The sequence below is a fragment of the Kwoniella shivajii genome, chromosome 2 (assembly GCF_035658355.1).
Source record: "Kwoniella shivajii chromosome 2, complete sequence".
NCBI classification, from domain to species: Eukaryota; Fungi; Basidiomycota; class Tremellomycetes; order Tremellales; family Cryptococcaceae; genus Kwoniella; species Kwoniella shivajii.
In genome coordinates this window covers 1222241-1237721 of record NC_085909.1, presented here as the reverse complement: position 1 = coordinate 1237721, position 15481 = coordinate 1222241, and the positions used below count along the sequence as shown (strand labels likewise).

Here is a 15481-nt window from a genome sequence, read left to right as displayed (position 1 = left end):
TCGACTCACCGGATCATGCGAGCTACCACTGCTTGCGATACTAATCCCTACACTCTTGTTGCGTCTATGCTTCATGAATCTATCCATCTTATATCACTGTCTTCTATCTTGTTCCTCATACTGCTGTAACCGCCGAAAATCATTGATCTCCTCTGTCTGGCAATCCTTACTACTAAACAACTCTGTCACGACGCGTGAAATACTGGTATGGGATTTCAGGGTGTTTCGACACAAAATGACGAAAGTGGTTTTTACACGAGGCGATTGATTTGCGAGGTGTCAAGTAACAAACAGCAAAATCAATTGTATTGAAAGTAAATACATACATTACTGTTCTTGTTGATCGTTGATGGTTGATCATGAAAGAGACTGACTATCATTGCCCTCATCTTCAGCAAACAAGTATACTCGATCGACCTTGTGGACAAGGCGATGCGGCATATAACAACGCAATGATCGTTGTTCACACTTGACTATTGTATACATATAGCTTGCTTTCGCATACAGTCAATTGTCACCAACTAAATGTAACTGGCTGGAAACGCCGGACCTTACTGATACAGTCGGTAGCAATTTCGTGTTTACCATCCACAACCCTGAGCTAAAAAGACAGCTGGATAGTAACGGGGTTGGTCGTCCTCGATGACGGCTCGTGGATCAGCCCGATAGTACAGAGAGATCTTCATTAGCGTACCAGAAGATGTACCTATATACCTTACTGTACGTTGACGACCACTAACAATCCAAGGAGTATCATTCCTTTACGAGGCGTTAGCACACGAAACCCTCCTTAAACCCTGCGCCATCTCGCTCGGTCCTCACCGCCAATTAGGGAGCCCACGTCTCAAACCCCCTTTTCTCTTTTATTGTTATCCTTCATCGATTTTTCGTTACTCAAAAGCTGACTTTCCACGTCCGGTCTGTGAATGATCGCTTTGATCCGATTGCGAGTGACTGGAAACTGGAGTACTGCCAACTGAATATTCGATCCAGGACAACGATAATCCCAACTACTATGAAACACTTCCCTTTCCTTGGATTTTCAGGTTATCGCTTAAGGGTCTGAAAAATGGGCCTATGCTTTCCCGCTTTTTCTAGTTTAGCTCGATACACCCCGTTAATCCACCCACACATCCCATTGAATCCGGCTTATAACGAGCTAAACAGTTCACTGTTACACTATATGAAGAGATTGAGGACTTGGTGAGCCTTGCATCATTGATCAAGTTGACAACCAGGAACGGCGAGTCTCCGATCAAACCAAGAGAAGAGAAGAAAAGGTCAAAGCGCTTGTTTGGGATTCGCACATCGCATCGCATTTACTAACACTAATCAGCATTGGTCACTCGTATATATCTCATTGCTGGATCGAGGTTATATATATATATATATATATATCTATACCGAATCAGACATACCTACAAACATTTTTCTCCCATTGTGTTTCATTCTCGTTTCTCAATATTTTAACGACCTGTTGTTTTGCTCTTCCTCTTACAAAATACTCATGTTCTAACGATTTGTTTGACTCATCGATCCTTTCTTGCTCCAACTGCAAATAGACGTTCTTTACCAGCAAACACGCTCATTTATCGATACCTCCACTGGACAATCTACCATCGCTCAATCCAGTCTCCTTAATTTGTACAAACAACTTAGACCAACTAGCTTCACCAGAACAACCCGAGAGACTCGCTCCAAGCTCAACTTCCAACATGAATTCAAGATCTTCCCTTCCATCGATTACTGAACTTTCCACTCCCAGACATGCACCTTCCCCCACACTTGGATCAGGCGGTGCATGTACGCCTCCACTCGTACGTCCAGGACGATCATATGAAGACGAAAGGGAAAGTGAAGAGGAGAGGCCTAGAGATTCAGGTGTTCATGCCATTGGGGCATTCTTCTCTTCTCCCTATGATTCACATTACGATTCTGATCCTGAGGAAAAATCGTCATCAATTGTCATTCCTTCACTTAACTCTGATGCGAGGTCCAGAACTCCAATAACAAGAGGACGGACAAGAGTAGGTAGTGTGATTGTGAATAAAACTTGCGACCAAAAGCAGAATCAAAATCAGAATCAGAGTCAACACCAAAATTATAAGAATGTGTTAGAAAGTAAAATCAAAAGTCAAGCTGGTGAAGTGGATATTTATGAATCATTCGATGAATTGGATGGTCTTAGCGACGAAGTTCATTACTTACATCACGGGAAGGATCAACAACTGAAATTACCCAAATCCCCTGCTAAATCCAACGAAGTCACAAGTAGACAATCTGACGAATCAGGTAGGGTAAGACCTTTGACAGTCGTTGAATTTCCTGAACCTTCACTTAAACCTCAACAGGGATATGGAAAAGGTTATCCATCACCTAATCATTCACGAACGAAACCCGATGGACCCATTCCAAGTTTATCCGATGGACCGACCGCGATTCCCCCGATTCCTAAAATTGTTACTACTGATCCCAATCAACTTCGACCCGAATTGCCATCAAAAGGATATTCAATAGGATATATACATAATTCGAAATCACAACCTACAATTGACACAGCTTCATTTTCTTTTTCGCCTCCACGGACGATCAATCTGCCACCACCTTCATCACCTATTTCACCTTTACTAGCCGCACCTCCCCTACCTCATTTCTCACCTCTTTCACCCCCATCATCGCCTTTTGCATCTGCTCGTGGAGTAAGACAAGATAGACCAGACTCGACCAATGGATCAATCAGAGGATTTGATATTATGGCAGAAAAGAAAGCTTTGTTTAGAGAAGGTCAAGAAGAGTTGATGTCTCCTTTCGCAACTAGACGTACTGAACGTGCGAGACAAGGTAGAGCTCAGACGAAATCGGCTTTCTTAGCCAGTGGAATGGATTTTTGGAAGAGATTCAATGCACATGCCGAACTGGATGAAGGAGAAAAAGCCGTCAACGGTGATTCTAATGGGAGGTGAGTAACGTGTCTCATCATACCCTTTTCGGACTCAATTCACGATTTCATGGGATTCAACGCTAATCAAGTCATACTGAATAGTGCGTGGTTATCCAAAGCCAAAGCGAGAGATGGAAGAATCAAAAAGATGATCTGGATCTTTCTCTTTCTGGTGGGTGGAATTCGGTTTCTTGTTTCGGATCAAACGAGTACTTTGAAGCTAACTCTTAACTTGATTCGATGAATTTAGCTCGTGATCCTCATCGGAGCACTTCTGGTTTATTTCTTAACTAGACCTTCCCCCAATCCTAAGTCAATCGCCACCGGTATCTGACATCTCCTCCTCTTCTAACGCTGAATTCAGAGAAGACCAGTCAGATTTGTCACGATCTATATAGTACTGTCAATGGACAATGCGTTTCCCCTTCTTTCTCAATGGACACTCATGTGATGATTTTCTAATGCTCACGATTAAGATATATATCATCTGTATGATGTCTTTTACGTTTTTGTCGTTTTTCCGAACAATCCGATATCTGGTTATTCTTGGTGTTAATCAATACACACACCATGCGTGAGGCTCAGTACACAACCATACATTCTGTGATATCATCTTGAACCCTAAGGATCTTTCCAACCGCCCGGCAGTTTTCGCATAGTAGGTGGCTTCAAATTCCGACAGTACTCATAACACTGTCACCCGAAAGGTCGCTAAACCCGAGACGAAAGAACTTCTTGCTACCTGTAAGACCCAATGAAATAGCCTGGCAGATCACACCAGGTTGGTGAGACCTATAGGACTCTATGATAAGTCCGAGCCGAACAGAAAGCGATGTTAAAGTTAAGCGAAAAAAGCATAAGAAGAATCAGCGCCAAAAGAGTACCTTTCATCAGCCCATTCACGCCACATGATGCATTGCTCTTCTGAGCAGTACCAAGCGAGGCTGAGTATCTATTCTGGGAGCTGCTTATTTGTATGGTACGACCGTGCAAGTCCTCTTCCTAAGTCCTATGTCTTGAGATGAGCTGAATCTGCAGACTGTAATCCCACATACAAGCAAAGTGCCACATTCATTTGGGATGAGAGATAAAGGGGGACTTGACGGTCAATTAAGAATGATGTGATTAGCTACATTCGTTTTGAACGGGACCACCCACGTGTCCACATGGGTAATTAATGGGGAGGGGGGGCAGAATGAGTACCTCAACGGTCATGATAAAAGGGGGAATTCCCCTGATTAACGAGTATCACAAAAGTACTCATTTTTTAACTATCGCATACACACCACACTTACTACATCACCGAGAATAGGATCACCATCATCATCTCATTGCTCATCACTGTCCAGTCACATATATATATATAAACCTTGTATCAACGCCCATCTAATAATCATATTCCATTGTATCCTACTTTATATCTTCAACTATACTTCGGTCCAACAAAAGGAAGATCGCATCAGATTCAGAATAACCAAAACTTAATCTCGACAAGTTGAACAACAAGCTCGAACGGAATCAGCAGAGATCCTTTATCCTACATCATCTCACTTAAACATCAAGAACATCTCATACACATCCACCGCTCAATCGTAAACATATATACATAGACAAAATGTCTGACGTAGAAGCAGATACATCGGATCCATGTACATTAGCAAACGATGATTCTCATCAAGGTTTGAGAATAGGAGCAATCTTCATCATCTTGGTTACCTCGTTAGCTGGGACAATGACTCCTATCATATTCAGACATTCATCTTCTATACCCACACCGGTATTCGAGTGAGTCCCGAGTCCACCCCACTCCACTCATTCACGTATAATTTCGCTCATATGCATTATGATCAATTAGCTTTGCAAAATATTTCGGTTCGGGTGTCATCATAGCGACCGCTTTCATACATTTGTTGGCGCCTGCATGGGATGAATTAACATCAGAATGTCTGAGTGGAACATGGACAGAATACGTGAGTAAATTCACACACATCTTCTGTACAAATACTTATATTGTCATTCGATAGGATTGGGCACCAGCTATCGCCATGGCCGCTGTTTACGGTATATTCTTTGCTGAAGTAGCCGCATACAGAATTGGTACAAAACGATTGGAGAAATTAGGTGTTAACTACAGTAAGTATCCCAACAGGTCATTCTTCTCTATTCGCTCCCGCCTTTGAATCAACACGAGCACTTGACTAAACTGTACTATGTAAAATAGGCTCACATGCACATGACGAAACAGATGCTCATGCTCATACACATAACCATGATCCCCCACTCTCAGTCGATACTTCTGTTCCTGCTCATCAACATCACTTACACCCTTCTTCATCTAACATCCACTCTCACTCACATGCTCATGAAGACACCGATCCCCGATTACAGGCAATCTCAGAGAAGCACCTTAAACATGATGCGGAGTCGGGATCAGAATCTGAGACTGTCAATCAACTACCGAGCAATGCAGAAGCAACCGCTCAGTTGGTCGCTGTCGGTGTTTTGGAATTTGGGGTAGTATTACATAGGTAAGCATCATCTTCATCTTCACATCATGGACGTATTACTGATCTCATTCAAACTCAGTATCATCATTGGTCTCACACTCGGTGTGACAGATGAATTCATCACATTGTTCATTGTTATTATCTTCCATCGTAAGTCCACTTGATTCCTTCAACAAAATCAGGATGTCGCTGATCGGTATTGTCCTTTTTAGAAATGTTCGAAGGTTTAGGTCTGGGATCACGACTTGCTGTACTCAATTTACCCAAAAAATTCCACTACGCTCGATGGGTAGCTGCCGCATTCTATTCCATATGTACACCTATAGGTGTCGCTATCGGTATCGGTGCGAGAAACAGTTACAACGGGAACGGTGCCACTGCCAATATCGTATCAGGTATACTAGACGCTACTTCTGCTGGTATCTTACTGTACACCGGTAAGTGTTCATCTTTTCTTTTGCTCGTAGTTGCGTAAGCTTATCCTTCTGAAACAGGTCTGGTCGAACTTATGGCACATGAAATCTTACTCAACCCAAGAATGATGAAAGCTAAGAATGGTAGATTGGCTTATATTTTCATTTGCATGTTGTTGGGTTCAGGTTTAATGGCTTTACTGGGTCGATGGGCTTGATTTTAGACTAGATCTAGATAAATGTTACCTTTTCCACAATTATAACTTCATTTGAGTATAGAGAATGCAGATAGATGTGGAATCGTTTGTTCAGTGCTTCAGCACTTCAAGGCCTCATGGACAGAGTTATACCGTTGCGTTGAGAACGAGATCTTTCTGCAACTCATCTAATCGGAATGTCTGATGGAACTAGCCGGTTAGACCCTAATGCGGAGGAATTAGCGTCATGAGTGATGTTGAATACAACAAATCATAGTGTGTAAAACACCACACATAGAGTTACTCTACTTTACCCAAGCATCATACCTGTCACATACACATAATGGCTCCTATCATCGTCACAACAGATTACATCGGTCTCGTCTATGCTGCTTTATTAGCTGTAGGAGGGCTGATCGGCGGTTTGAGAAGAGGATCAAAGGTTTCTCTAATGTGAGTTCTGAATAGTTTGTCTGGGAGGATATACATTAGAAATGATGAGTTGGGATACGCTATCAAACTGTGACTGTGAATATGGAAGAGGTCAGGGAGGATAGTCTGATTGAATCAGGAGGAACTCGCTTACGCCGTTGCTGATGCTGACTTGTTTGACGTATTCTATTAGTGCTGGATTGGGATCATCTTTAGCAGCTGCATACGGAGCTGATGTGAGTTGAAAACTGATGATGTGTGATATTTGAATACTGATTATAACTTTGACTTTGATTGCTATTGATATAGAGAGTATCCAAGAATTCAACTGATGTTTTACCTGCTCTGAGTGAGTCTACCATCTCATCTTCTCTTACAATCCTCTCTCTCTCACACACACACGAAGACAAGCATCAATCAATCAAATAAATGAATCAATCAACCGAACATCTTGATCTTGCAGAATGCAGCTGATTTGAATAAACTCACCTTGCTTACCCAATAAAATCATAAACAATACAAAATACATAGTCACATCATCAGCTTTATTCTTATTGATGGGATATAGATATACGAAATCTGGTAAATTCATGCCTGCAGGATTGGGTAAGCTTTACCAGGTTCTACCTGTTTCTTCCTTTTTCTATCACGTCTTATTCGTCATTCATCACTGATTCAATCGTGATCGTGATCAGTCACTGTCCTCTCTGCTTTAGTATCAATTCGATATTTCCTACTCAAACCTTGATGTATCCCTTTCGAATGGATAACTCAGTCAACGTGATTGACAACACCACAAAGCCAAGCAGATAAACAGGGAAGAAGTCAAAAAGAGATTGTGAGAAGGGATCGATATATCTGATAATGCATGTAATTTACAACAATACTTCTTTGACCTTCATCTCAAGGTAGATTACCCAATCATTTGGATGATACGTTATACTTCGTGCGAAATCTCGTAGACTCTCCTCCACCATCTCCTTCTTCTTGTTGTCCTTCTCAAAGCTAATCCAGGCATCATACCTGCTGTCACGGTCAAGCTCTTGTCGTTCGATGGAATATCAGCTTCTGTATAAGGTGTTGGGGCGGGGTTCTAAATGTACATGTCGTTAGCTTCTCCAATACCAGTGATCCGGTTTTTTGATCAGGAAGGAAAACTTACCTGCCATGAATCATCGGTATACAACCAACCTTCTATTTCGCCAAGCTGTAACGTTAATTTCCAATTTGCATATGCCTATGCATATCAAGGGGAAGTAATGACTTACCTTCATCAACACCATGATCACTCCATAAACCTGATAAATCAATTCTCCAATCTTCTCCTGGAATCCATTGCCATCCTTGTTTCAATGCTAAAACCAATTTAGCTTCTTTATTTTCTTTACTGTTCTCATTTTCACTATTTTTCGCATCACTGGAACTTGGCATTGGAAGATCTTCAATGGATTTCCATTTGCTCTGATCATTATTTACTTTTATCCAAGGTGATCTATCACTTGCTCTTAGATTTTTCGAAGACCAACTACCATTCGGTATCGTAGGAAGAACTGAACTTTGTGAATTCGATGTGTTCGATAAAGATGTCAAACTGGATGAATTCGCATTGGTTGTATTTGATGATAATGATGAAGATATTTTTGGATCTAATCTTTCATTTTCCCATACTTCTACTTTTGATATTGTACTTCTACCGATTTCATCTGATAGTCTATCATCCAGTAAGAAATTTTCGATGTATGATCGTATCTTTCGAATGACCGGATGAGAGGGTAGAGTGTATATGAATGGAGTTACGTTAGGATGAAACAACAGTGGAGGTGATAAACCCATTGGAAGAAGTAGGTAAGGGATCAACGCAGAGGGAGTAAGTGGTAAGAGAAATGTCGGTGGAAGCAGTAAAAGAACCAAATGTGTTGGTGTTATAGGTAATGAGAGTGTTGAAGAAGGTGGATTCGTAGATTGGAGTGATGCAAGTTTGGGTGCGATATAATCATATCCATCGGATCTAAAGTAGATCTGACATTAGCATTGATCAAAACATCACTTGGTACATTAAAAATCGTTGCAAGAGTGATATGAAGATGTCCACTCGCATTAAACCCATGAGGTTCTGAATAGCTTGCAAGTTCATATAATAATCAACTGCACTTTCAGCTTCTTTAGGAGGTACGACTACTTTTTCAACAGTTTCACCATCTGCGTCTTTTGTACTTGTAGAGGTGAAGCCTCCTCCTGAGGCATTGGGATTACCAGCTGGATTAGGTGAAGGAGGTTGGAATCGATCTGTAGCTGTTGATGGAGGTATCGAAATGCCCAATAAGGATGGTAAGGGGGCAAGTCGTTCATGAGTGTGGAGCAGGATCAACATCAAGATTAATGATGGGAGAAGAAGGAGAGCTCGAGGTTGGAAGCCTATAAGAATCGTCAGCATGCCGCAAACTGAAGTAGACAACAAGATCACTTTGCGTCGTTCGGGATGAGGTAATATAGTATCAGAATAGTTCCATGGCAGCGATTGAAATGAACCTTGGTGAAGCTGAGATAGTTGAAGTTGATCTTTCAAGTTGACAAAGACTCCACTCACATATGAACGTCCAAGTCATCATCCACGCCCAAGTCCAAATCGGTTTTCTCCAAAATAGAATTTCTTCAATTCTATCTTGTAACCAGAATACGGGACCGACCTATCAACGGGGAATAGCGACGTTATATAGCATAAGGTCAGCCTAGTGTACTTGATCGTTCAATGAGTTCGGTCCATGATATATCCTTAAGCAGGGATCATATGATAGTTCATGTGTTCGCAACTTTGCATTTCAACATAAAATAAGTGTACTCACCCTAGTGACGAACCTCCTAAAATTGTTACTGACCAATGGTAAGCTCAGACCTTCTTTCTGGGTAGATAATTCTCTTGGAGCACCGACCCCTTTCCTTCCCCCGGATGAAGGTATTGAAGAAGGTAATTTAGGTAGATTGGGAGGCAATAAACTCGATAATAACAAATCCGAGACGTTTGTAGACAATGACATTGATATAGTACTTGATTTCTTAGGAGGCGGAGCAGCTGCTGATACGGGTGGGAATGTAGGTATAGATGTTTTACTCGTGTTGCGATTGACATTGATATTGTGCCTGGTATCGGTATTATTGGTGAGGGTAGAGGAAGATGACGAAGGAGATGGAATTGGAATAGCTGAAGAAGGAAGAAAGGGCAGGAGGTGACTCGGTATAGATGGTGTATCAGACATTTTGTATGGAGAAACCACCCTAACACCTAACAGTTCCTCTTACAGGAGTCTTGTTACGAACGAGACCTTGTCCTGTTCTGTTGAGCACAGCGTCGTTGGATTGACAGAGTGTACGAGTAGTGTCTTGAAATATCTTTGTCAAACTATTCTGTATTAAGTTATATTCACTGACTGACGTCGACGAATGCTTGAATTAACCGGTAATCAATGGAAAGCGGCGATCGCCGAGTAACTCCAGGTCGCGTTCAAAGATTCAATGACAGCAGCGAGATTCTCTGGAAGAGAGGTGTGATAGTGGGCAACGGGGAGTGATCCGTATATTGCACGATCATCTTAAGAGACACAGCACCATATCAGGGCAAATACTAGCTTGTGAGGAAGATAGAAGTATCCAGTACCGCCCATTACAAGAAGAGGAATAGAAGCCTATACCAATCGACAGCCTGGTGTCAACTTCTCATCTCTCTTCCTCGCTTTCTCGAAACAATGACGATACACGGACTATGGGTGATATCTAAAGCTGGTGGATTAGTCTTTTCTCGTTCGTATAGTGGTGAGTATCGAAATGCAATCTGCCAAAACCATCCTTGATATGATATGAATTTCGGATAATCCTAATCCATCACGTTCCATGTCGAGGGACGTTGACTAACTCGTATCAATGATGAATTCCAAATTCAGACACATTACCACCTCAACCTGTAAATACGATATTAACATTAGCTGGTATACTACATGGTATTCACGCTATAACAGCGAAACTAACACCTGCTCAAATACCTGGTGTACCAGTTGGTGGATTGGAGAGTTTCGAAGCTGAAGGATGGGGTGGGAAAGTGTTTTTAACTCCTACAGGTAAATTAATTATTCCTCCATTTCCACAATCTGATCTCGTTGTTCTGGGAGGGGGTTGGTGTATCATGTGCGGGATATACGATCGCTTACTTTTCTTGGCCGTGAATCATAGGTACTAAATTCGTATTGCTGCATTCGTTACCTCAAGCTGGACTTGATGAACTCCTAAGAAGGGTATACGAGATATGTACGTATAATAACCCTATGGTTGACTTTTCCTTTTCATTTTCGAAGGACTTATACTCATCTCCCTATGCCCTTTTTTCGAATCATCTCAATTGTGTTAACTTCTATCTGCTCGTATCATGCCCCGCCCTCCTTCACCCCTGCAGATTCCGACGCAGTGATGAAAAATCCATTTCATACGCCCGAAATGCCAATCAACTCATCTCTGTTCGAAAGTAAACTGCAAACGTTAATAGGAGGAGTTAATGCTGCATAGCGAGACAGAAGCCCGACCTTCCGCAAGGCATCAGCGAATCCAGATAATAGGCTTTTAACGGGAGTAATGATATCACACGACAACATAAATGGATTACTTTGATTAATCTCCCCGTAATAACACACTGAGATATATCATTTGTACTATACATGTATAATAATATACAGTTTTTCTTTTTCACTTGTCATCACTTCTTCTTAGCTTACCCTTTTGTTTCCGTATTCTGCTACATTGTGGCGTGGTTAACCAGTCCATGAATCCGTTCCATTTTCGACTACTTTCTTTAGTTCATCTTCAATAGTACCCTGACCGTCCATTACGTCGATCGAAAGACCATCGGTACCTTTTGAAGTGGCAGTAGCTAAAACTACTTTGGCGACTAGCTCTCGACTACCACTGGAAGTCAGCCGTATTGCATTCTAGTCAAATTGGGCATTTCGTGACTGACCTAGTCTTCTGAAGATGAGTTTTACCTAATTGGACACCTCCTGCGGGCTCAAGTGTCAAACCACCTGGACGGATCACAGTGTACTGTATTTGTTTACGAGTATGCAATTCCAATTCAGCATCTAATTTCGCCTTCATATCTATTACGATTGGCTGCATCAGCTCATACCCCTTGTTGATTGTCAAAATCACGATCACCGAACTTGCTGTTCTTCTTCGCTTCGAGATAGTCAAGCGTGTACTTACAAGCTGGAATGGCTTTCCACATCCTATCGCTCATAGCTTTATCTTCATCATTATACCAATCAGGCCAACCTTTATCTCTAGTTCTTATATCGACAGCACCGACCAATATCAATCGTTTCGTATTCGATGCTTCCATAGCATCAAAAACTTTCACAGCACCTTGAAAATCAATCACTTCAGGTCCAGGAGGGTTTCCGGCAGCTCCAGCCGCGAATACCACCACATCAGGAGAAACAGTAGTGAACAATGATGTCAGATCAGGAACTGTAGCATCTTCCAGTGACAAGATGTGTATTTTAGCTCCAAGTTTCTTTAGCTCTTTCTCGCTTTTGATCGTGAACCGTCAGTTGAAAGTATCTCCAATCACCTAGAAAGAAGGGATAGTTGGAAATTTGATGCTTACTGTCCGTCATTTCTGATGATCGAATGTACTTCATGTCCTTCTTTCACTGCAAATCCTGTAAAGTATTGAGCGACTTTACCACCGCCACCGACAACGATGAATTTGACCATCCTGGATGAATAGTACTGAGCTTAGCTATAGGTTGATTCAAATGACAGCAAGTAGGGTTGTTAAGCTTTCTGGGAAGGATTCATATATCCCACTTCTCTCAATTCTGACCTTCATTTTGATTCATCATCGTCTGCATCATGGGTATTTTACTGTCGTCATTCTCTGCTCAATCACCAAGAGTGGAGGTCAAGAGCGGGGGAACCATTAGCGGAATCAAATCAAAGAACTACAAAATGTTTCTAATGAAATCACAAACGTGCATAGTATTAACTCGTTTGTCATCGGCATTTCGTCCACATCGAGTCCTCCCTTCCCCGGGTCTCAGCTGGGCTGTCACTATAGATCGCGTACTTTCCCATCATTTCATCTTACTTCAGATATCGGTCCTCTCCTTAGCGAGAGGAACGCTCATCATCTTAAAACCTGACTCGCCATCCAGTCGAACGGCAAACAGCATATAGTCATAATTCATATAGGAGAAGCGGACACAATCAGAGACCGACTTGCCACTCCTCGTGCTTGTTACTGCTCATCGATTATCAAATCTCATACCACTTTAATCAACCTTCACTTCTATTGTGACGAACCTGCATTCGACCTTTCTCCGAGATTCTCGCCTGTTGAAGCTAGAACGAAAGGATAAACATGCCAGCTGTACCAACTGCACCACGAACGACATCGCGTACAGCTCCCAAGCCAGACCTCAATATGTCGTCTGATGATCCTTCGACATGGCTCAACTTCTCTCTACCACCACGTTCACGAGCTGGAGTACCTGGTTCTGGCGTTCCTGGAATACCGAGAAGGAGTAGAAGAGGTGAAGGATGGAGAGGTGGTCCTATGAGCAGAGAGAAATTCTTGAATGCTTCTTTCAAATTCGTCCTGAAACCAACGGAAACACTAAGTTACGGTGCTCATTTCGCTGATCCTGATATGTAAGTTATCTCCATTTGGCATAATAGGGAAGTGAGCTAACATGATGGATAGATCACTACATTGGCCACATATACTACAGGTTCTCGTACCGACGTTTAGCGCCTTTTCAGTCGCACAAGGATATGTCACCAGTGAGAAGAATGATAGTCACGAATTGGGATCATCGTATGATTCCCATGATTTGGAAGGAATGGGTGAAGAAGCCGCTGAAAGAAGGAGAAGAATGGAAGAAGAGAGAAGAGGTAGAATGTGTCCCATCTGTTTGGGTAAACCCGTCGCTGGAAGAATGACCAAATGCGGACATGTAAGTGGGATACTTGAACTCAAGCTCTACCCATCATAGGCTAACTCAGATGTTTGATTCATGTAGATCTTTTGCTTCCCTTGCATTCTTCACTATATCCAATTATCTGATATTCCGAAATCAGCAAAGTGTCCTATTTGTGGTGATACAGTTCACTCAAGTATGCTGAAAAGTGTCAAATACCTCGACGCTGCAGCTATGCTTAAAGCTTCGGCTGGAGAAGACGATGGCGATACAAGTTCAAGTCATATAGTGGCTACTTCTGTTGTCGGTGAACAACAGCTTTCTCAATATGACGGTGCACATGATCTTGAACATGGTCACGGGATAATAGGTGTAATGGATGGATTCGAAGAGACATTGGAAGAAGCCAAAGCTGTTGATTCTCATGAAATCAAAGAAGAAGATAAAGGACATCAAATACATATGAGACTTGTTCAAAGACCACAGATGACTACACTCGCTTTACCATCTTCATCAACTTGGCCTTCTGATGCAATACCACCCCATACAGCTCCCTGGTATTTTCTACCCGATATCCTAACTTATTCAAGATTCATGCTCTCAACTCCTGAATATATGTTGTCCGAACTACAAAGAGAATTGTCAGAACTCAAGAACGAATGGGAAATGCTCAAAGGAGATGACCTTGGCAAAGAATTCGTCAAAGTTGCGAAAGAAAAAGTTGAAAGGCAAATGCAGAAAGTTAGAGTTGAATTGGTGACTGAATTGGTGAGGAAATCAGAAAGGGGAGCGAGAGAATTTTGGGGTGAAGCCGTAGGTGGTTCAAGAAGAGAAAAGGAAAAGAAGAGAGAAAGAGAAAGAATAGCAAAAGACAGAGAAGAGAAGATAAAGTCGGAACAGGATCACATGGATATACCTACAGAATTCACGGAATTCTTGACTTCTTCAACATCTGTTCATGATAATTGGGCCAATATCAATATTCCACCAAACTTAGAAGTCGAACCGAATCCTATGCCATCATCCACCCCAAAGAAATCCCGAAGACGCGGTGGTGGCGGTAATGGTCCTGGCCCACCACCTGCTATACCTCCGTCGCCATCGTATTACTTCTATCAGTCTTCTCTGGGCGCAAACGTCTTCCTCCATCCTCTTGATATCCGGATACTCTTGGCACATTTCAAATCATATTCCCTCTTTCCCACTTCTCTCTCATTCACTACTACAGGATATGACCCGGGCACAATCAATGATGAACTTCGTAAACGATGCAAATATCTTGGACATCTTCCTGTCGGAACCGAGGTGATCTTTGTCGAAGCCGATCTAGAACCTATAGTCGGTAAAGAAGGATTGGTGGCTTTCGAACAGCCAGTAAAAGCTCGACGATCGAAGAGGAAAGAACGAACGAAAAAAGAAGATCGAGCTAAAACACGTTGGGAAAAAGCTGAAAGAGAAAAATTACCAGTTGATTTGAGGAGTGTACCAAGTGCATTCAAATCGTCTTCTGCAGGTGCAGGGGACGATCGTGATTTCGCTTTGGCATTAGCCAGATCAGCGGTTGAATTCGATATGACATCGGGTTCGGGTTTCCAACCCGGTTCAGCTAGTTCGTCAACATCTCATCCTAATAATAACGGAACCGCATATAGTCCGTCCACCAGTCCTTCGAATAACAGTGCAATGTGGGGCAATCAACAAGCTCAATCAAGGGCCACATTCGCTCATGCTTTACACAATCACAATGCCTCATCAATGCCCTTGGCAAGGCGGCAAGAAATCGACTGGGAAGTCGAAGCTGCATGGGAAGCTTTCGAAAACATGTCAGTGAGAAAAACACAACAAGAAGCAACATCGGGAGATAGAGAAATAGATATGACCGTCACGGATGGAACAACAGCATCTACAACAACGACTAGAGAAACGGAGAAAGGTGGTGGTGCATCAGGGAAAAAAGGGAAAAAGGGCAAAGGTCAGAAACTGGTTCTTGGTGGAGGCGGCGCAAGAAGAGCATAAGAAGAAAAAGCAT

At 42.3% G+C, this 15481-nt stretch overlaps 7 protein-coding genes across 7 annotated transcripts; 5 read left to right on the top strand and 2 right to left on the bottom strand.

The window, feature by feature from the left end:
* Positions 1-1715: 1715 nt before the first annotated feature.
* IL334_001817 (uncharacterized protein) lies at positions 1716-3275 on the top strand (the record flags this gene model as incomplete). Its single annotated transcript, XM_062933570.1, has 3 exons — positions 1716-2959; positions 3044-3113; positions 3192-3275. The coding sequence occupies 3 exons, from the start codon at positions 1716-1718 to the stop codon at positions 3273-3275; spliced, it is 1398 nt and encodes a 465-aa protein (XP_062789621.1).
* A 1281-nt stretch (positions 3276-4556) lies between these two features.
* On the top strand, positions 4557-6079 carry IL334_001816 (uncharacterized protein; the record flags this gene model as incomplete). Its single annotated transcript, XM_062933569.1, has 7 exons — positions 4557-4726; positions 4797-4911; positions 4966-5074; positions 5163-5469; positions 5528-5598; positions 5661-5885; positions 5943-6079. The coding sequence occupies 7 exons, from the start codon at positions 4557-4559 to the stop codon at positions 6077-6079; spliced, it is 1134 nt and encodes a 377-aa protein (XP_062789620.1).
* A 322-nt stretch (positions 6080-6401) lies between these two features.
* IL334_001815 (uncharacterized protein) lies at positions 6402-7238 on the top strand (the record flags this gene model as incomplete). The annotated part of the gene is made up of 5 exons (XM_062933568.1): positions 6402-6511; positions 6684-6726; positions 6800-6839; positions 7022-7096; positions 7186-7238. 5 exons carry the CDS (start codon positions 6402-6404, stop codon positions 7236-7238), a joined length of 321 nt encoding a protein of 106 aa, XP_062789619.1.
* Positions 7239-7427: 189 nt separating this feature from the next.
* On the bottom strand, positions 7428-9744 carry IL334_001814 (uncharacterized protein; the record flags this gene model as incomplete). The annotated part of the gene is made up of 6 exons (XM_062933567.1): positions 7428-7583; positions 7653-7684; positions 7759-8498; positions 8587-8905; positions 9078-9177; positions 9334-9744. 6 exons carry the CDS (start codon positions 9742-9744, stop codon positions 7428-7430), a joined length of 1758 nt encoding a protein of 585 aa, XP_062789618.1.
* Positions 9745-10230: 486 nt separating this feature from the next.
* Positions 10231-11041, top strand: IL334_001813 (uncharacterized protein; the record flags this gene model as incomplete). The annotated part of the gene is made up of 4 exons (XM_062933566.1): positions 10231-10297; positions 10426-10599; positions 10712-10786; positions 10932-11041. The coding sequence occupies 4 exons, from the start codon at positions 10231-10233 to the stop codon at positions 11039-11041; spliced, it is 426 nt and encodes a 141-aa protein (XP_062789617.1).
* A 242-nt stretch (positions 11042-11283) lies between these two features.
* On the bottom strand, positions 11284-12247 carry IL334_001812 (uncharacterized protein; the record flags this gene model as incomplete). Its single annotated transcript, XM_062933565.1, has 4 exons — positions 11284-11437; positions 11490-11628; positions 11735-12060; positions 12138-12247. 4 exons carry the CDS (start codon positions 12245-12247, stop codon positions 11284-11286), a joined length of 729 nt encoding a protein of 242 aa, XP_062789616.1.
* A 646-nt stretch (positions 12248-12893) lies between these two features.
* On the top strand, positions 12894-15468 carry IL334_001811 (uncharacterized protein; the record flags this gene model as incomplete). Its single annotated transcript, XM_062933564.1, has 3 exons — positions 12894-13183; positions 13236-13488; positions 13555-15468. The coding sequence occupies 3 exons, from the start codon at positions 12894-12896 to the stop codon at positions 15466-15468; spliced, it is 2457 nt and encodes an 818-aa protein (XP_062789615.1).
* Between the last annotated feature and the right edge of the window lie 13 nt (positions 15469-15481).